The sequence below is a fragment of the Notolepis coatsorum genome (assembly GCF_963971535.1).
Source record: "Notolepis coatsorum genome assembly, chromosome: 13".
Lineage (NCBI taxonomy): Eukaryota > Metazoa > Chordata > Actinopteri > Aulopiformes > Paralepididae > Notolepis > Notolepis coatsorum.
Genome location: NC_140177.1, coordinates 36,940,211 through 36,963,113, shown reverse-complemented (window position 1 = coordinate 36,963,113; position 22,903 = coordinate 36,940,211). Strand labels below are relative to the sequence as shown.

At 41.9% G+C, this 22,903-nt stretch overlaps 1 protein-coding gene across 1 annotated transcript in view; it reads right to left on the bottom strand.

Moving 5' to 3' along the window:
• toe1 (target of EGR1, exonuclease) overlaps positions 1–22,903 on the bottom strand; it is a 75,021-nt gene that overhangs the window by 29,686 nt on the left and 22,432 nt on the right. The window contains exons 4-7 of the mRNA XM_084327637.1: positions 22,548–22,644; positions 22,138–22,296; positions 5,593–5,706; positions 3,045–3,193 (exon numbers count right to left, since the gene is read on the bottom strand). Of these exons, the coding sequence (XP_084183763.1) occupies positions 3,045–3,193; positions 5,593–5,706; positions 22,138–22,296; positions 22,548–22,644 (519 nt within the window). The remainder of the gene's footprint in view (positions 1–3,044; positions 3,194–5,592; positions 5,707–22,137; positions 22,297–22,547; positions 22,645–22,903) is intronic.

Here is a 22,903-nt window from a genome sequence, read left to right as displayed (position 1 = left end):
TTTCATCGCATAGGCTATTTAATTTTAGCCTATTTTAATACAATTCAAATAATCAAATTGTGCTTAGAGGGAATTATTTTCACCGGACATTATGACCGGTGAGATTAAATATGTCGGACTTCAACAGATTTTGCCGGTCAAAAACCGGTAATTACCGGCTAACGGAAACCCTGCATACTACATGCAGTTAAATACATAGATACATAATTACAAAGACCACAATATCACAGTTTATGTCAATGTCCATAGCAACAGAGGTAGGGTGGTTGCTACAGGGAGTTCAGTGTCCGTATGGCAGTGGGGAAGAAGCTGTTTTTAAAGCAGGAGGTTTTGGTGGTTAGGGATCTGTAGCGCCTCCCGGAGGGCAGCAGCTGGAAGATATAGTGTGCTGGGTGAGTGGGGTCAGAGAAAATTTTTCTTGCTCTTCTTATTGTACTTTGGCGGTGGAGTGATTCGAGTGATGGGAGGGGGGTGCGGATTATTTTGGAGGATTTATTGATTATTCTTTGCCGTTTGTTTTTGGAGTGACTGTCCAGACTGCTGTACCAGACTGTTATGGAGAAGGTGAGGATGCTTTGAATGATGGCCTGGTAAAAACGGAGCCGGAGATGTTTTCTGATTCTGTATTTTTTGAGCTGGCGGAGGAAGAAGAGTCTTTGATTGGCTTTTTTGTGGATGTGGTCTGTGTTGGTTTTCCATTTGAGGTTGTTGCTTATGTGGGTGCCAAGAAATTTGAAGGAGTCTGTGGTGATTATGGGTTTGCCGGAGATGGATACGGGGGTTTTGGGGTTTGGCTTGCGTCTGAAGTCGATGATGAGTTGAGGAGGAGGTTATTGTGTGTGCACCAGGTGACTGTATGGTTGATCTGTGTATGGTATTCTGTTTCATTGTTGTCTGTGATGGTTGTGTCGTCTGCATATTTGTAGATTTTGGTTGTGGAGGGATATGAGCAGGTTGGTGTATAGGGAGAAAAGCCAGGGTGAAAGGACGCAGCCTTGTGCTAAGATATAGAGCGTGGGATGTGATGTTGTTGATTTTGACCTTCTGTTGTCTGTTAGAGAGGAAGCTGTGGATCCAGTGACAGATGCAGGGGTCAATGTTCATGTCCAGTAGTTTATTGATGAGTTTGGCTGGGTTGATTGTGTTGAATGCGGAACTGAAGTCCATGACCAGAATGCGGGCATAGGAGTTGCGGGTTTCCAGGTGTTGCAGCAGGTGATGGGTGGCTGTGTTGACTGTGTCTTCCACAGACCTGTTGGTTCTGTAAGCAAATTGATGTGGGTCCATGAGGGGGGGTGGTGCTGGTTTTGAGGTGGGTGAGAATGATGCGTTAAAATTAGGGCTGTCAGTTTATCGCGTTAATTAGATTAATTAATTACACAGCAGATTATCGCGTTATGAAAATTAACTCAAAATTAATTACAAACAAAATAAATAAAAAAATGTATTTAATAATATTTTTTTTTATCTCATTCATTCCATAATAATGTAGAATACACATTTACAGACTTTTTTTTTAATATGGTCCATTTGCATGTTCTTGGTATCTGATTCTAGGGACATCTATGAATCTCAGGGAATGTATTCCCAGTGTCAGAAATACTGTGGGCTAGATCCACAAAGAATGGATTGCACGGTGCAAGTTGCACCCTTACTTACAATTCATTATGAATTGAAAATGGGGGACCCTGATGTAAACAAGACGAAAGTCTTTCTCTGGTCTGCATCCCCTTAACAATTGTGTGTATTGAGCCGTACTGTATTGTACCCATTCTGCAATCTGTTGATACATTTTCATTCAATCAATCAATCTGCGCTGTGATTGATTGAATGAATGAACATTTTATTTTGAGTAAATTGTAATGAACCAAATGAGAATATCAATACATTTTTTTTTTTATCTTTGACTGTGAATAGCACCATGCTCAAATTGACCAGACCTGAAAAATCTAAGCAAATTAATAGATGGAAGATGATTAAACAGAAGGTTTTGTAGATAGAGTACTGAATTCTGCCATCCGGACACATGCAATTTGAAATATGATTATAGAATATAGAATATCAGGCATAAAATGGTTATGAGATTAAAATGCGATTAATTAGATTAATTAATTACAAATCCTGTAATTAATTAGATAAAAATTTTTAATCGCCTGACAGCACTAGTTAAAATTATTTCATTGCTACGGATGTGAGGGCAATTGGTCTGTAGTCGTTGAGGCAGGAGATAGTTGGATTTTGGCATAGGGATGATGGTGGACTGTTTGAAACACTGGGGGACTGAACAATTACGGAGGGAGGTGTTAAAAATGTTGGTGAAGACGGGGGCCAGTTCTGCAGCAGGGAGGTGACTGTTCAAATCTCGTGTAGAAGGTGTTGAGTTTGTCCGGGAGCTGGTTGTCACTGTCAGGTAGTCACTTGAATCCATTTGGGGGACCTAGTCTAAATATTATACTCCTACATCATTGCAAATTAGGGCAACCTCAATGATTCCTCAAGTGTAAATAAAGGTTTGAAGTTAAATTAACTCATCAACTAACAAAGTCTTGGTGAAATGAGAAAGAGAAATCGACCGACTAATGAACAGTACAAAATATTATTTAAATCAGTGCGAGCTGAGAACTCTTTGATGTGTGATACTAAAACGAAATACCGTACTTTTCGGACTATAAGCCGCGGCTTTTTTCCCCATTTTTTGACCCTGCGGCTTATATAACGGTGCGGCTTATATGTGACTCGACGTGACCAAACTCGAAAATGTAAACATCTAAATATTGCTTTTTTGACTGCATTGAAATGTTATTTATCTGTTCCCTTATTTGCTAAACTTAATACAACTTGTAAATGAGTTAATGCTTGTTATTTGTCCGACAGTATTGTGTCCCAAAGCTAATTACATATGGTAATTAAACATTAAAACACCTGCGGCTTATAGTCCAGTGCGGCTTATATATGTACACAATCATTCAATTTAGCTGCTGCGGCTTATAGTCAGGTGCGGCTTATAGTGCGAAAAGTATGGTAAAAATAGATAAATGACAAACCATTTCTTGTAGGCGTACTCCAGGTAGGAGGCTGGCAGTCGAAGCTCAAACTCCACTGCGTATTTAGTGTCGTAGAGTCCAGCAGGGAACATCTCCGACAGGTCGGCTGTGAAGGTGGCCAGGCGCTCTGGCAGGTGGGCGTAGAAACACTGGGGACAGACAGGACAACACAAGGAGATGAGACAGGACAACACAAGGAGATAAGACAAGACAACACAAGGAGAGAAGTAGGCCTGCCACGATAACACATTTTGCTGGGCGATTAATTGCCCCCGAAAATATCGCGATAAGCGATATTATTGCGACCGGTTAGAGAATTTTTTTGAGACATTTATTTCCCAAAACTTTTATTTTGAAGCCCACCGCTCCGTCTTTTCCGGTTTAAGACTTTTATTTTGAAGCCCACCGACCGGACCGGAAGTATTGTTGTGATTATCCTAGCCGACAACTTGTCTCGTCCGGTTGTGTTTTTTAGTTTTAACGTTAGCTACTAACGTTAGATGCAGCTACTACAGGCAATCAATGATGAGGAGGTTGCAGTATATAATAGAATAGCTGTGGTGCGTAGGCACTGCAGCACGACTCGAAAACGACCCGTTATAATAAATTAATTCATGTTTAACTTGTCCCCGTCTCCAGTGCTTTGACTAGCCCCACCCGTTCATTGTAAACAATGATGCATGTAATTGTATTAACGTTATTCTGTGTTATTCTAACGTTACACTACAAATAACGCTACTTGGTTAAAAGGAGCAACACTATTGAGAAATGTATTAAGCTATATGTGGCGTTGCTACTGCCCCACGGAGCTCCCGTGCTGTGCTCTGTAGTAACGCCAGCGGCCCCCCACACGGAGAGAGACTGCAAGGGGCACTGGTTCCGCCTCATTAAAACAAACGCGCAAATAGCAATTAATCGCGCCCGTCAAAATCATTGCATTCATTTTAATTATCGCGGCAATTAATCGATTTATTGCTTATCGCGGCAGGCCTAGAGAGAAGACAGAACACAAGGAGAGAAGACAAGACAACACAAGGAGAGAAGACAGAACAACACAAGGAGAGAAGACAGAACAACACAAGGAGATAAGACAGGACAACACAAGGAGAGAAGACAGGACAACACAAGGAGAGAAGACAGGACAACACAAGGAGAGAAGACAGAACACAAGGAGAGAAGACAGGACAACACAAGGAGAGAAGACAGGACAACACAAGGAGAGAAGACAGAACACAAGGAGAGAAGACAGAACAACACAAGGAGAGAAGACAGAACACAGGGAGAGAAGACAGAACAACACAAGGAGAGAAGACAGGACAACACAAGGAGAGAAGACAGAACACAAGGAGAGAAGACAGAACAACACAAGGAGAGAAGACAGAACAACACAAGGAGAGAAGACAAGACAACACAAGGAGAGAAGACAGAACAACACAAGGAGAGAAGACAGAACACAAGGAGAGAAGACAGAACAACACAAGGAGAGAAGACAGAACAACACAAGGAGAGAAGACAGAACAACACAAGGAGATAAGACAGGACAACACAAGGAGAGAAGACAAGACAACACAAGGAGAGAAGACAGAACAACACAAGGAGAGAAGACAGGACAACACAAGGAGAGAAGACAGGACAACACAGGGAGAGAAGACAGGACAACACAAGGAGAGAAGACAGGACAACACAAGGAGAGAAGACAGGACAACACAAGGAGAGAAGACAGGACAACACAAGGAGAGAAGATGTTCCTTTATTGATCTCCTTGGTAAATGTGGGCATCATAGCAGCATGGGGGAGGGGGGAGGGTGGTACAGGTATGGGCAGGGTAATAGTAGAAAGACATAAATATAGGCAATAAAATTGTATCCGAATATAAAAACATGAGAAATAAATAAACAGTGTAAACAATATAATTAAGTCTTAATATAAAGATGTGAGAAAAATAAACAGTGTACACAAGGTGCAGTATAATAAAACCATGCCGTGCCCATCCCTAGTGCTGATCTTAACATCCCTAGTGCTGATCTTAACATCCCTAGTGCTGATCTTAACATCCCTAGTGCTGATCTTAACATCCCTAGTGCTCATCTTAACATCCCTAGTGCTCATCTTAACATCCCTAGTGCTCATCTTAACATCCCTAGTGCTCATCTTAACATCCCTAGTGCTCATCTTAACATCCCTAGTGCTGATCTTAACATCCCTAGTGCTGATCTTAACATCCCTAGTGCTGATCTTAACATCCCTAGTGCTGATCTTAACATCCCTAGTGCTCATCTTAACATCCCTAGTGCTCATCTTAACATCCCTAGTGCTCATCTTAACATCCCTAGTGCTCATCTTAACATCCCTAGTGCTCATCTTAACATCTCTAGTGCTGATCTTAACATCCCTAGTGCTGATCTTAACATCCCTAGTGCTGATCTTAACATCCCTAGTGCTGATCTTAACACTTTGGTCGCCAGGCTTATATTCTTAATATACCATCCTCCGCCAGCTCTATTTGTCTATGGGATCCCTAGTGCTTATCGTGACATCAGCAGGTTACCTGGTAGAGGAAGACCATGTCGATCAGACCGTTGTGAAGAACAAGAGGCTTCCTGGCACGAAGCAGCTCAGTGAAGAGAGCTCTGATGCTGACTACTCCTTCATCACCTCCACCCTGGAGGAGAGAGGAGGAGGAGGAGGAGGAGAAGAGGGTGATTAAAGACCCTGCCGACTAGGGCTATAATAAGCAGGGATGTGATTGCGCCTTAACACTTTGATTGCCCAACCCGAGTTTTCTCTGGTTTACCCCCCGCGGGTTGAATGCCCATCACGAGAATATTCGTGTTTTTTTTTTATTAGCGATCTGAATTTATATTTCATCAACCGAGTCTACCGTTGGTAAATCAGCCACTCCAGGCCAAAAGCGCCCCCTATCGTCTCCCAGATAGTAATTCACCCCTTTGGATTGGACTCAATGAAAAGGCATGAGAAAAAAAAACCCGGACTCCACATTTTACTTCTCACGCATGTGACCGGAGTCGATCAGCTTCATTCTGGACCCTCAGAGCAGCGGGGATTATGTGTTTTACAGTATACGCGGTGGATCAATAAAAGGATCGATTTTCGGAATGGCGATCAGGAATTGGAATAATCCATTTGGATACCATCTGATCTCAGGTAAGGAATCTATTTTACCAGTATTAGGATAATCAGACCCGTTTTCACGGAGATATAAGCTTTCCCCCTATAATGTGGTATGGCTGTTTGACTGTAAAAGCAATCAGGAACTGAGAGAATCGATTTTCAGCGCGTGGTACCAGCGTACACATTATACTATCGATAATCTAGCGTTTATTTGAAAACGATTCATAAATAGGCCGAAAAATGACAACGTTCTAGAATATTCCAGTATAGGGCGATTATCATGGAATCTCTTCTTTTTTCCATGAAAACGAGGGCTTTTCAAAATGATATAAAACGGAAATGAACCGATAAAAAAACAATCCGCTTCGACAATGACTGGAAATGGGTCATTGATAATGCGACGGGCAGATTAGACACATAGCCATAATTTAAAACATAGATTAGGCGATATTAACGTTAACATTGAAGTGGTGTTGGGCATTCAAGGGGGTAAAAAGGAAAACACGGCAGGCTCTGAAATTGTTAAGAAAAAAACCTGAACATTTTCGAAACCATTCTTTTTTCTTGGGACCAAGTAAGGTTTCGTCGATATTCCAATGTACAGTTCCCCCCCCCTAACCAACCCCCCCCCCCCCCCCCCCCCCCACCACCTCCAACATCATTTCCCCACCCCCACCCCACCTACTCCAATGTACAGTTTCTACGTCAAATGTTATACTCTTTTTTTTAGACGCTTTTTGTATCACAAACAGTACTATATTTGTAAATCTGGTATGTCATAAATGTATAGATGTAGCAGTACTGTTTATCTGTATGTCATGTATGTCATATGTTATGATGAATTGAAAATGGGGGACCCTGATGTAAACAAGACGAAAGTCTTTCTCTGGTCTGCATCCCCTTAACAATTGTGTGTATTGAGCTGTACTGTATTGTACCCATTCTGCAATCTGTTAATACAATTTTCAATCAATCAATCAAAGAGGAAGGTGGGAGAGGGGTTGGAGAGGGACAAATAAAATTAATAAAATATCTCTCTCTCTAACCTCCAGGTATCTCTCCCTCTCACACCTCCAGGTATCTCTCTCACACCTCCAGGTATCTCTCTCTCTAACCTCCAGGTATCTCTCTCTATCCTCCAGGTATCTCTCTCTCTAACCTACTATTAAACACTTTAAACTAGGGATGCACCAAACTTTCGGCCACCGAAAATGTTCTGCCGAAAATGGCCAAAAATTTCCTTTCAGCTTTCGGCCGAAAGAGTTTTTTCACCGAAAATATATCACCGAAACAGAAACAACCTGTAACCTGCGTGTTGTTGTGATGATGTCATCAAAACGCGGCGACAAGCATGGCGCGCGACAGGTCAAGGTAGAAAAAAGTTACAAAAATCACACGTCAAGGTAATACGCTTGAGGCTGGCTCACAGACAACATGTCTGCTGCTTGGAGATATTTCAAAATATCAGAGAAAGATGCGCGAATTGCGATTTGTACAACGTGTTCAGCTGACGTTTCTCGAGGGGGTGTAACTGCAAAGACTTTCACCACTTCGGGATTACTCCACCACTTGAAATAAAAACACCCGGAGAAATATGCGGAGTATGAGCAAGTCACTGCCGCACAGAAAAGAAAAATCCTCCCCAGCGCCCCGACTCCTTCTGTGGAGCACCTTTTTGAAAAAGTAAAAAAGTTTCCCAGTGATGGTCCCAAGGCAAAGGGCATTACGCGAAAGTTAATGGAATGCATCGCCATGGATGATCAACCGTTTTCTGTCGTACAGGACGTTGGATTTCGTAGGCTTATTGAGCACATTGAGCCACGTTATTCCTTGCCTAGCAGACGACACTTAGCCGACGTGTGCTTACCTGAACTGTACAATGTTGTTGCTAATCACATACATGAGCTATTGGCTACAGATATTACAGCCATCAGCTTCACGACAGACATATGGAGCTCAGACGTAAGCATCACCAGTATGCTCAGTCTAACTGCACAATGGATCGACAAGGACTTTAAACTGCAGAAGATTCTGCTGCATTCACAAGAGTTTAGGGGGTCTCATACAGCACAAGCCATCTCCTTGGCATTAGCCAATATGTTCGAAACATGGAATATCGACCGACCTAAAGTGCACGCAATAGTCAGTGATAACGCAAGAAATATGACTAAAGCTATGGAACAAGGCAATCTGAGTGGAATACGCTGCATGGCCCACACTCTGCAATTAGCTGTGAACGAGGGAGTGTTGGCTCAACGCAGTGTAAAAGATATGTTGGCCGTAGGCAGAAAGATTGTTGGTCACTTCAAACATTCTCAACTGGCCTATTCTCGCATAGAGACAATACAAGATGAGCTTGGAGTAACAAGGAAACGGTTCCAACAAGATGTGAGTACACGGTGGAACAGTACTTATTATATGCTGGAAAGTATCTTTGCGCAAAAGCGAACCTTGGCTACATACAGGGCAGATCATGAGCTCCCCGCATCATTCACTCCAAACCAGTGGCTCTTAATGGAGAACATTCTCTCCATTCTTGCCCCATTTGAACAGCTAACTAGAGAGATTAGCTCATCTGACGCATCGGTGGCAGACGTTATACCGTTAGTTGCGGCTCTAAAGCGTCTTCTAATGAAAGAGGTTGAAACGGACCGTGGAGTAAAAACTATGAAAAGTACACTCTTGGAGTCTGTCAACACACGTTTTGCTGATATATAGTCTGATCCCCTGTACTGTATCGTGACTGTACTTGACCCGCGATATAAAGATAATTATTTTGATGCAGGGAAAAAGCAAAGCGCACGAGACATGATCCAGGCTGTGTTGGATAAGGATAACCCACTTGGAGCGGAGGCTGCTGCGCACAGCACAGGAGACGTGACGCAGACGACAGAAAAAAGGGCTCGTCTGTCTACAGCAGAGGAAGAGGAGGAGGAAGAGGAGAGGGGGCAACAACCCTCGTTGTCTGATATGTTCAACGAGATCATGGAAGAGAATACTACCTCAAATAGGTAGGCTACTCTGTTCTGACTTGGTTACTTACTGTACTGTGCTACTGAATGTGATATTTATTTATTAGTACTGTATGTGCTGTTATGTAATATGCTCTTAATCTTGTAATTTCTTTTGACATGTCAGATGATTTTATTTGTCTGCCAAGTGATCTGGCATGCGTAAATACATTTGACTAAATGTTCATTATGCACTGTCCCCATTTTAAATAAAATCTTATTCTCTCAAACCTCTCAAATGCCAGGAGGGTGACAAGCCCAACTGCTCAACAGTTAGATGATTATCTCTCAGAAGTACCCATCCCCAGAAGCGAGAACCCTCTTGGATACTGGAGAAACAAACAAGACCGCTTTCCTGACCTGGCCAAGGTGGCACGCAAGTATTTGAGTGCTCCATGCACAAGCACTGACAGCGAGAGACTGTTCAGTGCTGCCTCTCATGTGCTTGATGAGAAGAGGAACAGACTTATGGCTGATAAAGCAGAGAAGCTACTGTTCATTAAAAATAACCTCCCACTTTTCCTTAATAAGTAGACAAGGCTGGCTTATCATAGGCTTATCATAAGCTTATCTAGTTCAACATGTCTACTCTATACCCACTTTCCTGAACAATTTTCATTGTGAGTTATAATTCACCATCTCAGGTTATCATTAGGGGGAAATGACAGCAGCACAGTGTTCAATATATTGTACTTTCTGTATCTAAATGATACAATTTTGTTTACTAGTTTACATTGCTCATGAGGACAGACCAACTTATTTGCAGATTCTTGAAATTTACATTTCATTTGTAATTGATTGTGGATGTTGTATCCAGTTTTCACTGTATGTATCTAAATGATACAATGTTTACATTGCTCATGAGGACAGACCACCTTATTTGCAGATTCTTGAAATTCAATTGTAATTTAATTTCCCATTCGGTGCATCCCTACTTTAAACATGTTTCTCAATTCACTTGATTTAAAATACTAATTTTGAGATAAAATGGGTCCTACTAATCACCCCAAAGTACCAGAAAATACCCCAAAATACCCCAAAGTATACCCAAAAATACCAGAAAATACCCCAAAGTATACCCCAAAATACCCCCAAAGTACCAGAAAAGACCCCCAAATACCCCAAAGTATACCCCAAAGTACCAGAAAATACCCTAAAATACCCCAAAGTATACCCCAAAGTACCAGAAAATACCCCACAATACCCTAAAATACCCCAAAGTATACCCCAAAGTACCAGAAAATACCCCAAAATACCCCAAAGTATACCGCAAAGTACCCGAAAATACCCTAAAATACCCTAAAATACCCCAAAGTATACCCCAAAGTACCAGAAAATACCCCAAAGTACACCCCAAAGTACCAGAAAATACCAGAAAATACCCCAAAGACAAAGTACCCCACAATACCCCAAAGTATACCCCAAATTACCAGAAAATACACCAAAGTACCCCAAAATACCCCAAAGTACCCTAAAATACCAGAAAATACCCCAAAATACCCCAAAGTATACCCCAAAATACCCCACAGTACCCCAAAATACCCCAACATATCCCAAAATACCCCAAAGTGCCTGGAAATATACCACAAAGTACCACGAAATACCTAAAATGAAAAACTAAAATGTGCACATTTTGTGTAATAGTGTGTAATAGTGTAAGGCCCTGTTAGCAGGTGAAACGCTAGCAGGTGAATCCGCAAAAATATTTTTTCGGATGTGCCTTTCGTTTATACGGAAACAGCGTTTTTACGGGGTGAAACCGTAAAAAAGTGAGACCACCTTCCAGGGTGGAATTCCTAGAAACGATAAACCTTTGCGCTATCATCTAAACTGTCAAACCGCATAAAACGATGACGAAAGGGTTGTCATAGTAAGGGCATTTTATCAGATATTTGACCGATCTGCAAACTAAATCCTTACCAATCAATTTTTTCACTAATGTGTTTGTAAAGGTGTGTAGTAAGATGTATTAAAAAGTTGAAGTTCAAATCCTGTATGTTTTTTCGTAACAACTACTCAAATTTGAGGTACCGAATACCGATTTTCGAACAATCTAAAATGTTCAGTTTGGCCTTGGGTAACTTGTGAGGGGTCAAACTATGGGGTTTTCATGATTCTGAGTTGATTGCAATCATTTATTTTTCACTAAAATCATTCCTTTGTGGAAAAATGGCTATGCCCACCTTTCCCGCTCGGCCCCGCACCCCCCCACAATGCCTTTCCACTGCTAGCATAAAAATTGTTTGATTACTTTACTATTTGCCCTTTTAGGACTTATTATTATTATTATTATTATTATTATTATTATTATTATTATAGTTGGTTGGCATTCAGAGTGAGGACGTTTAGAGTTAACATGCTGAAGCCATTTGCAACCTTCATTTGATCATGGACAGACCGCTTTTTACGCCTGATATGTAAGTATTATCTAAATGTTTTACTTGAAATATTTCATGTCACTACTTTGGTAATTAAATGTAACATACTGTACAAGTTATCAACTTTGCTTACTTGTTAGCTGTGTAACAGTAGGCGCAATAATATGGTTAGCTAGCTAACGTTAAATCCATGATGTATTACTCCATGATTAGTTGTCAACTTTTCGTACTCGTTAGCTATGTAACATAGGCGCAACTTTGCTAAATTGTTTCATCTGTGAAAGCCCGGAGACACCAGCTCAGAGGCTGATACAGCCAACTCCTAAAGGCTACCCTACTTTTTTGGAACAAGCACAAGTAGTTGAAAATGCTAAGATTTTGGAACGTTTGAAGGAGGCTCAGAACATAGGTACCACAAAAAGTGTAAAGCTGATTTATACAACAGATTTGTTGAAGTCACCAAGAACTCAGGCCAAACATTAAAGGCAGAGAAAGAGTCAGCAAAGAAGAGAAGATGCACTTGCTCTGACTTCAGTGCAGCTTCTGCATGCAGTTCTACAAGTTCATGGTCCATTCAGCTTCTGTACAAGAATGTATGCATTCTTCTTTGCACGGATCTACAAAACTTCCAGAGGAAGCTAGAAAGAGATACAGAGTGCCAGATAATTTGACTGCCGATAGACTGAAGGCAAGCTTGCGGAAGACAGCACAGAGTTGCGGGGATGACTGGGGCACTGAAGTTGTTGGACGTCTGGAAGGGATCAATGACCTTGTGGCAGAAGAAACCATGTACCATTTGCGCTGCAAAACTCTTTTTGAGACAGGTGGCCATTACTCCAAGACTGAAGATAGAGGACAAAGGAAGAAATTGATGAGGAACGAGAGGCTGTTTTTGTTGAATTCTGTGATTGGTTAGACTCAGAACGCGAGCATGGGGTGATGACTCTTGACCAAGTCCACAAAAAGCTACAGCAGTTTGATCTGTCACCAGATAAGAGCCTCTCTTATTCAAAGTATTGGCTAAAGAAGAAACTCCAAGATAAATTCCATGACATCTTGTATTTCACATCACAGGAGAGAAGGGCAGATGTGCTCTGCCTCAAAGATGACACAGACAACATTCTGTGAGAGCATCATGCTAATCTTGAGCATGGAGATGAGAAGACTCAGATCATAAAGACTGCACTAAAGTTTGTATGCAACGACATCGCCATGGTCGATCTAGACCCAAAGTCATACCCCACAGCACACAGTATGACTGACATCCTGTCATAGTCACGGTGAGAGCCTTCCTCACCCCTCATCCTCTCACACCCTTGTATGGGCAGCATCCGACCCCAGGATTCCCACGCTGCCAGTGGGACACTAATTGACACGGCTGTGATGGATTCCCTCGTCAGCGAACTACTACTTCAGCCCACGGATCCTGCTCTACCCTCGTCACAGTGTTAACCTAACTTCCTAGGTACGACAACAAACCCTAGCCTTGCTACTCTATCCTTGTTGAAATACCTTGTCCTAATCTTGTTATCTCTGTGCCCAGGACCACCGCTCTGGTACACCTCCCACCTGGACACCCTGTGCTGCACAAGGAGTGCACCTGCTCTCGTCCATTGCACATTCTTGTACCTGTTGCACATTCTGATGTTGTAAACCGGTCTGCTTGGGGGTAAACATTAAAGCCAACCTAAAACGCTCCATTCTTTCTCCACCTGTGTTCTGCTATTGGGCTCCGCCAACCCCTGCCCTAACACATCCAGAGTCAGATGTTCCTGAGGCCAATAGTGAAGACTGACGAAAGAGTAGTCATTTTGGGGCAGAACTTCATAAAGGCCTGTCGGCCTCGATCAGGAGTGTTGCCATAGATGGGGCTTGCCATACAACTTGATCATAGATTTGGGTCGAAATGGATGCTCAACAAGTTACACCAGCTGGGATACACAGAGTCGTATTCCGAGACACAACTACAAATACTGCTTCCTTAATGACAGGAATGGAGATGGCATAAAAGATACTTCTGATACTCTTTATACCATTGTGGAAGAAACTGATGAGCAGATCGATGATGAGGTTGCGGTTGACCTTGAGGATCTATCATTTACGATAGCTAGTGGAAGTGAAACTAGCCATCACAATCGGGTGGTCATGGAGGTTGGGGAAACAACCAATGTATTCACTCAGTTTGTCGGAGACAATATAGATTTAAGAATTGTCTCTATTCAGGGAAATATTCCTTTCCATTCAGTGGGTTGGATCACAGTCACCTCTCCGGCACCATCTTTGCCAGATCCCCAGACGACAGCAGCTGTGAGTGAAGTTGAAGGCACTTGACAAAGCTAAGATCCTGAGAGGAGCTGAAGTGAAGATTCTTCCATTCACCAACAGAACAAGGACAGGGATAAACACCATCACATTTCTTCCCATTACTGAGCTCACCTCTTCTGTGACACAAGACCAGCTACTCCTCACTCCGGGCGATACACTCTGGTCAGCAGAGTATGTCTCTGAACCCCAGTGACTATGGATGGACATTAGGTGTACATGGCTATGAGCCAGTCCCAACACTAGACCCCATGGCTCCTGAGGAGCTACTGCAGTTCACAAGCTGCAACTGTAACGGAGATTGCAGCAACCGGCGGTGCAGCTGCAAGAGGAATGACGTTAAGTGCATCTCAGCATGTGGAGTCTGTAAAGGAATGTCATGCAAGAATTGTGGTCATGATGGTGGTGAGTCTGGAGAAGACTCAGAGATTGACTCCTGAAGTGATCAGCACTTGTAACTACTTGTAACTACAAATAAAGCTACTTTCGAATTTAAATATAAGAGTGGGCGTGGCCTTTTTTCAACCAAGGAATGATTTTAATGAAAAATTAATTATTGCAATCAACTCAGAATCATGAAAACCCCCTAGTTTGACCCCTCACAAGTTACCCAAGGCCAAACAGAACATTTTAGATTTTTCGAAAATCGGTATTCGGTACCTCGACTTTGAGCAGTTGTTACGAAAAAACATACAGGATTTGAACTTCAACTTTTTAATACATCTTACTACACACCTTTACAAACACATTAGTGAAGAAATTGATTGGTAAGGATTTAGTTAGCAGATTTCCATATATTTCCCTTACTATCAAGGCTCTCGTCGCGCGTACTGCTTACATCACAGGCATGCGCCAGTAGCCTAGAAGCGTAAACAAAGCATGTCTGATTCTATCCATGGCAATCACCTGAAGGCTACATTGGCAGTACTTTTAAATACACAAGAATCTGTCCCGCGGCTATCACAACTATTAATACTGGACCCACTTGTCTGTGAGTGACTCTGCTTTGGTCCAATCACATTCCCCACCCACAGTCTGCGAATCAGAGGCAGAGTAGGGCGGGTCTTCACAGCACGTCATGTGACATATGCGCCAATCGTGTGACAGTGGGGCTCTGTCGTCTCGAGTCGTTACAGCGTCGTCTGCACGCAGAATTCCATCCCAAAACGCTAGTCTAAACGCAAAATTAAAAGTGAGACCGTAAGACGACTTTTGCGGTTTCTGTTCAGACTCCGTCTAAACGTAGCCTAATACTGTAATAGTATGTAATAGTGTAATAGTGTGTAATAGTGTAATAGTGTAATAGTGTGTAATAGTGTGTAATAGTGTAATAGTGTGTAATAGTGTGCTAGTGTGCTAGTGTGTAATAGTGTGCTAGTGTGTAATAGTGTAATAGTGTGTAATAGTGTAATAGTGTGTAATAGTGTGTAATAGTGTGTAATAGTGTGCTAGTGTAATAGTGTGTAATAGTGTGCTAGTGTAATAGTGTAATAGTGTGCTAGTGTGTAATAGTGTAATAGTGTGCTAGTGTAATATTGTAATAGTGTAATAGTGTGTAATAGTGTGCTAGTGTAATAGTGTAATAGTGTAATAGTGTGTAATAGTGTGCTAGTGTAATAGTGTAATAGTGTGCTAGTGTGTAATAGTGTAATAGTGTGCTAGTGTAATAGTGTAGTGTGTAATAGTGTAATAGTGTGCTAGTGTAATATTGTAATAGTGTAATAGTGTGTAATAGTGTGCTAGTGTAATAGTGTGCTAGTGTGTAATAGTGTGTAATAGTGTAATAGTGTGCTAGTGTGCAATAGTGTAATAGTGTGTAATAGTGTAATAGTGTAATAGTGTGCTAGTGTGTAATAGTGTGTAATAGTGTGTAATAGTGTAATAGTGTGTAATAGTGTGCTAGTGTGTAATAGTGTAATAGTGTGTAATAGTGTGTAATAGTGTGTAATAGTGTAATAGTGTGCTAGTGTAATAGTGTAGTGTGTAATAGTGTAATAGTGTGTAATAGTAATAGTGTGCTAGTGTAATAGTGTAGTGTGTAATAGTGTAATAGTGTAATAGTGTGTAATAGTGTAATAGTGTGTAATAGTGTAATAGTGTGTAATAGTGTAATAGTGTGCTAGTGTGTAATAGTGTATAATAGTGTAATAGTGTGTAATAGTGTGTAATAGTGTAATAGACACTATTACACACTACTACACTATTACACACTATTACACACTATTACACACTAATGTAATAGTGTGTAATAGTGTGCTAGTGTAATAGTGTGTAATAGTGTAATAGTGTGTAATAGTGTGTAATAGTGTGCTAGTGTAATAGTGTAATGGTGTGCTAGTGTGTAATAGTGTGTAATAGTGTGCTAGTGTAATAGTGTGTAATAGTGTGCTAGTGTAATAGTGTGCTAGTGTGTAATAGTGTGCTAGTGTGCTAGTGTGTAATAGTGTAATAGTGTGTAATAATGTAATAGTGTGTAATAGTGTAATAGTGTGCTAGTGTAATAGTGTGTAATAGTGTAATAGTGTGCTAGTGTGTAATAGTGTAATAGTGTGTAATAGTGTGTAATAGTGTGCTAGTGTGTAATAGTGTAATAGTGTGTAATAGTGTAATAGTGTGTAGTGTAATAGTGTGTAATAGTGTAATAGTGTGTAATAGTGTATAGTGTGTAATAGTGTAATAGTGTGTAATAGTGTAATAGTGTGTAATAGTGTGCTAGTGTGTAATAGTGTAATAGTGTGTAATAGTGTGTAATAGTGTAATAGTGTGTAATAGTGTAATAATGTAGTGTGTAATAGTGTGTAATAGTGTAATAGTGTGCTAGTGTGCTAGTGTGTAATAGTGTGTAATAGTGTGCTAGTGTAATAGTGTGTAGTGTAATAGTGTGTAATAGTGTGCTAGTGTGTAATAGTGTAATAGTGTGTAATAGTGTCTATTACACTATTACACACTATTACACTATTACACACTATTACACACTATTACACACTATTACACTATTACACTAGCACACTTACACTATTACACACTATTACACTAGCACACTATTACACTATTACACAATAGCACACTATTATACTATTATACTATTACACTAGCACACTATTACACACTATTACAGTATTACACACTATTACACTATTACACTATTACACAAAATGTGCACATTTTAGTTTTTCATTTTAGGTATTTTGTGGTACCATGTGGTATATTTCCAGGCACTTTTGGGTATTTTGGGATATGTTGGGGTATTTTGGGGTATACTTTGGGGTACTTTGGGGTATACTTTGGGGTATTTTGGGGTACTTTGGGGTATTTTCTGGTACTTTGGGGTATACTTTGGGGTATTTTGGGGTATTTTCTGGTACTTTGGGGTATACTTTGGGGTATTTTGGGGTATACTTTGGGGTATTTTGGGGTATTTTCTGGTACTTTGGGGTATTTTGGGGTATACTTTGGGGTATTTTCTGGTATTTTGGGGTATACTTTGGGGTATTTTGGGGTATTTTCTGGTACTTTGGGGTGATTAGTAGGACCCGATAAAATAGCTGTTATTCTAAGCTTTAAGATTAAGGGTGAGTATAATGAATAAATACAAGGTGATAAGATGCTGAAAGCTATGAGTGACACAATTATTGTAAAGATACAAAAAAAATGTAACTTGTAGGCTAATAGGCAAAAACCCATAGACAAATGCAACACACATTAAGGCAACAGCTGAAAGTGTGATTTGAGTTTCTTTTAAAAAAATCGATTTACTAAAAGTGTAGAGATAACTAGGTAGGTTGTTCCAGAGTGTTATGCACCTATAAATAAAAGACCGCTTTAAAGCATTGGTTCTAGGACGAGGGAGTACACTACAAACTTAATTAAATAACGTTACATTCGGTCCAATATTTGTGAAGGATTCGGCCGAATATATGCCATAGCTGCATTTATGTGTAAATGTAAACGCATTCATATGTACATAAAGTCATACATGGAAGAGCACGCGTGCACACACAGTGGTTGTCGTGTAAATAACGTTCTGATTAACAAACGCATTTGTCATGTTACCTAGATTTATCAATAGCAATAGTAATATATATATTTCTTTAGACTAGAATAAGTCAAATGAACTTACTGTCTCGGAAAAGTTGCTGCCCTCAGGTTAGTGTTGTTGAGTCAAGTTTACTATCGTAGAGCTAGAGTAATGGCCGCCTTTCAGAAAACAAAAAAAGCAAATGGCTGCTTCCCATTGGTGCTGAGCACAGCAGAGGCGCTATTGGGTGAAAGCGCTGTAAGCTTGAGTAGGGTATATCTGCAGTGCCGCAGCCCCATACTGCTATTGGTAAGCTTCGGAACAGCCTCGGTTGCATTTGGCTGCTTTCTAAAAAGCCGGTTCCGCGGCACAATATTGACCATGACCATGACCCCCCCCCCCCAACGTTTTTATTGCTTTTCTGCATGATTCACGCGGTGCCACTATTTTAGGTCAGAAAAGCGGAATTCTGTTTCAAACCGGAGAAATCACATCCCTGAATAAGGAATGGAAAAGGCTGCTGTTCCACCCATCACCACTAGGTGCTCCAACATAATAAGGAATGGAAAAGGCTGCTGTTCCACCCGTCACCACTAGGTGCTCTGCCATAATAAGGAATGGAAAAGGCTGCTGTTCCACCTGTCACCACTAGGTGCTCCGCCATAATAAGGAATGGAAAAGGCTGCTGTTCCACCCGTCACCACTGGCACTAGGTGCTCCGCCATAATAAGGAATGGAAAACCCTGCTGTTCCACCTGTCACCACTAGGTGCTCCCCCATAATAAGGAATGGAAAAGCCTGCTGTTCAACATGTCACCACTAGGTGATCCCCCTTAACACTTCCAGTGCCACTGGTTAACATGGTAAAACGTGGTTGAATGCCACCACCCACTTCAATGATAGCGTTGTGAACGCATAATCTCTGTCTTAAATTATGGCTATGTGTCTAATCTGCCCGTCGCTTATCAATGACTTGTTTGCAGTCAATATTGTTGTTTTAATCACTTCATTTCCGTTTTATAGCATTTTGAAGATATTGAAGATTCCGTGATAATCGGGATTTACTGGAATATTCTGGCATACACAAAAACTGTCATTTTTCGGCCTATTTATGAATCGTTTTCAAATAAACGCTAGATTATCGATAGTATATGTGTACTTATGCACGCTATAGAAGCAGGCTGAAATATCGATTCTCTCATTTCCTGATCGCACACACACACACACACGCATAGGGCAAACGCTGATATCTCTGTGGAAATAGCTCTGATTATCCTAAGACTGGTAAAATAAATTCCTTACCTCAGATCAGATGTTATCCAAAAAGATTATTCCAATTCCTGATCGCCATTCCAAATATCGATCGCGTTTATTGATTCAGCGTTGGGTTAGGGCTGGGCGATAAAAAAACGGCCAAAAAAACATTGCGATAAAATAATTAAATTATTTTCATATCACTCGATATCGATAATTATCGTCGATATAATTTCTGTCAAATTTAATTAACTTCTTAAGCCCGGTGCCGATGGACGGGGCTATTAATAGACTCACTTGTTTCACCAGTGCATAGATTATTATATTCCACCAGGGGGCAACCTACCGCCACTGGATCATATGCATTATAAGAATGGAACTAACAGTTAGCCAGAGCAAGCGGTGTATCCCACGACAATGTACTAACTCTCACCCTAAAATACTCCGTTGCGCCCCAATACATTGCAACGACATCCACCGCATACCCCACACTACTCTAACCGTTACCATCAAAATTCACGCCACACACCCACTCCGCACGTAAACTATAAAATAGCGGCGTGCAAGCCAATGATCCTAGCCAGCCTTGTTTACTACCCAGAGGTGCACCGCGGGTCTCCTTCGCTGTCGCCATCTCCTTCACTGATTGGTTGTTAGTGCGCGTGTGCTGATAGCTTTGCAACCACGTTTCATGTTTATTTCGAGGAAATAATTTATCGCGATAGTTATCGTTATCGTTTTATCGCCCAGCCCTACGTTGGGTACTGTAAATACATAATCCACGCGTTTTCCGGGCCGGCGATCACAATGGATTCTTCAGTTGGCTTGACGGAAAAGTAAAATGAGGAAACTGCCCCCCCCCCCCCCCCTCTAGCCGGCTAGCAGTAGCTACAGATAGCTCTTGATATCAATGTCTTATAACATTGATTTAATGCGTATTCGAGCTGAGGGCTTGCTGAATGTGAAATGACCAAAGCATAACGTTACCAATAGGGTCCCGCTGCAGCGCCGGAGAATCCTTTTTGGAGCTGGGCTACTAGAGTACACACAGACAGTGGAGCTGTTTGCAGATAGCGAGCATTTTGACTTGTTGCGTGGTGGCGATGTCTCGCAGATAATACAAGTACAAGTCTAATTATATAATATATATATTTTATAAAAAAATAAAAATAAAAAAACGTTTTATATAAAATAATTTTTAATTTCTTTTTAATCAAAAACGATCGGTATCGAATCGGTATCAGCCGATATGGCTCACGACGATCGGTGATCGGTATCGATGGCAAAAAACGTGATCGGGGCATCCCTATTTTCATCCATACATTCCCGTTTTATACCGTGGTGAATATGACTATAGTTTTAGAGTAATCCTGTCTAATCCCAGAAAACGACGCTATGCAGCAATACGTGCAATTCACTAAAAACGTTGCCATTTCTCGCCTATACACGCTACTATTTTCAAAATCACATCTATATTATCGGTATTATGTTTCATCATGAATGCATGAAAGGGTGGGGGGGGGGTAGTTTTTTGATGCTTTGATCGTCACCAACGGCACACGTTGTGGAGTAAAATACACACATATATTGTGATCGAAGTGAAATCATGGTTGGATCACAGCAGGATTCATACCATATAGGCCTTACCTTCACTAGGATGTACCCCAAAAAGAATATTCCAATTATCTGATCGCGAGTCCCAGTATTGGTGTCGATCGTGTCACCAACATAATCCGCCACACATCATGCCACAATTCACGCTTCTCAATCCAACCGTTATAACCGCGCCCCTTGCCCGACCAATAGAAATCCGACCAGAGACTTTTGATCGACCCACAGGCCAAGATATAATGTTTCAAAGGGTGCTCGATACTTCCACCTGGGTGGATGTGGCCGGTATTGCACGTTGGCATTCTCAGGATGATTCCTCATGTTAACCCAGATGTCCGTGTGCCTGTAATAAATGGAAATATCGAATAAAAGAAATAACTATGAAAACCCGACTATACACAGGTTTTCGGGGGTCCTGGCACTCAACGCATGGCGAGATAACCCGACTATCATCGGGGCTGGCATCCAAAGTGTTAAGGGCCATGTGGTAGGTTATGTAGCATGTATTTATCTACACGTTGGGTTGTGGGGCCATGTGGTAGGGTATGTAGCATCAGCATTGTCAATACGTGGAGCTCACATTTGAACCATTTCCTCCTACACCCTAAACCGGGTTTGTATCCTACCCCCCCCCCCCCCCCCACACACACACACATAAGCATTTTGTTTTTATCATAATTTCAAAACTGTGGTGCTGAAAGGACAGCGCAGAAACGTCTGTTGACTGATGAAGATATGGGACAATAATGTCCTCTCCGTCCTCACCTAGTTGTTGCCCTTGCAGTAGGGGACAATAATGTCCTGTCCGTCCTCACCTAGTTGTTGCCCTTGCAGTAGGGGACAATAATGTCCTGTCCGTCCTCACCTAGTTGTTGCCCTTGCAGTAGGGGACAATAATGTCCTGTCCGTCCTCACCTAGTTGTTGCCCTTGCAGTAGGGGACAATAATGTCCTGTCCGTCCTCACCTAGTTGTTGCCCTTGCAGTAGGGGACAATAATGTCCTGTCCGTCCTCACCTAGTTGTTGCCCTTGCAGTAGGGGACAATAATGTCCTGTCCGTCCTCACCTAGTTGTTGCCCTTGCAGTAGGGGACAATAATGTCCTGTCCGTCCTCACCTAGTTGTTGCCCTTGCAGTAGGGGACAATAATGTCCTGTCCGTCCTCACCTAGTTGTTGCCCTTGCAGTAGGGGACAATAATGTCCTGTCCGTCCTCACCTTGATGTTGCCCTTGCAGTAGGGGACAATAATGTCCTCCGTCCGTCCTCACCTTGTTGTTGCCCTTGCAGTAGGGGACAATAATGTCCTGTCCGTCCTCACCTTGTTGTTGCCCTTGCAGTAGGGGACAATAATGTCCTGCCCGTCCTCACCTTGTTGTTGCCCTTGCAGTAGGGGACACCCTGGGCGTACTGCTTGTTGAAGTCAAAGCCGTGTTGCACCAGGAACTGAACAGACTGGGGCTCAATGACGTACTCCTCTGAACACAACAGAGTCAGGTTATACACCTGCACCAGGTAGCTGTCTGCAACCTGGAGGGGGAGAGAGAGAGAGATGGGAAGAGGGGGAGAGAGATGGGAAGAGGGAGGGAGAGAGGAGAGAGGAAGGGAGAGAGAGGAAGAGAGGAGGGAGAGAGATAGGAAGAGGGAGAGAGAGGAAAGGGGAGAGAGGAAGAGAAGAGGAAGGGGACGAGGGGGTGAGAGGTTTCAATATTTATTTAGTTTCGTCACAAGACTGAACTGAAAGCTGTTATATAAATGCACCACATGTACAGTAAGGGTACCTTGTCGTCATGTCGCTTGTAGCAGGCGAACCCCAGAGACAGGATGGAGCGAGTGCGAGCAGCGTGACAGACGGCCTTGTAGCGATCCTCTATAGACCTGGAGTCAACATGCAGGTGTGATTAACTCCAACTCTCTTCTATAGACCTGGAGTCAACATGCAGGTGTGATTAGCTCCAACTCTCTTCTATAGACCTGGAGTCAACATGCAGGTGTGATTAGCTCCAACTCTCTTCTATAGACCTGGAGTCAACATGCAGGTGTGATTAGCTCCAACTCTCTTCTATAGACCTGGAGTCAACATGCAGGTGTGATTAGCTCCAACTCTCTTCTATAGACCTGGAGTCAACATGCAGGT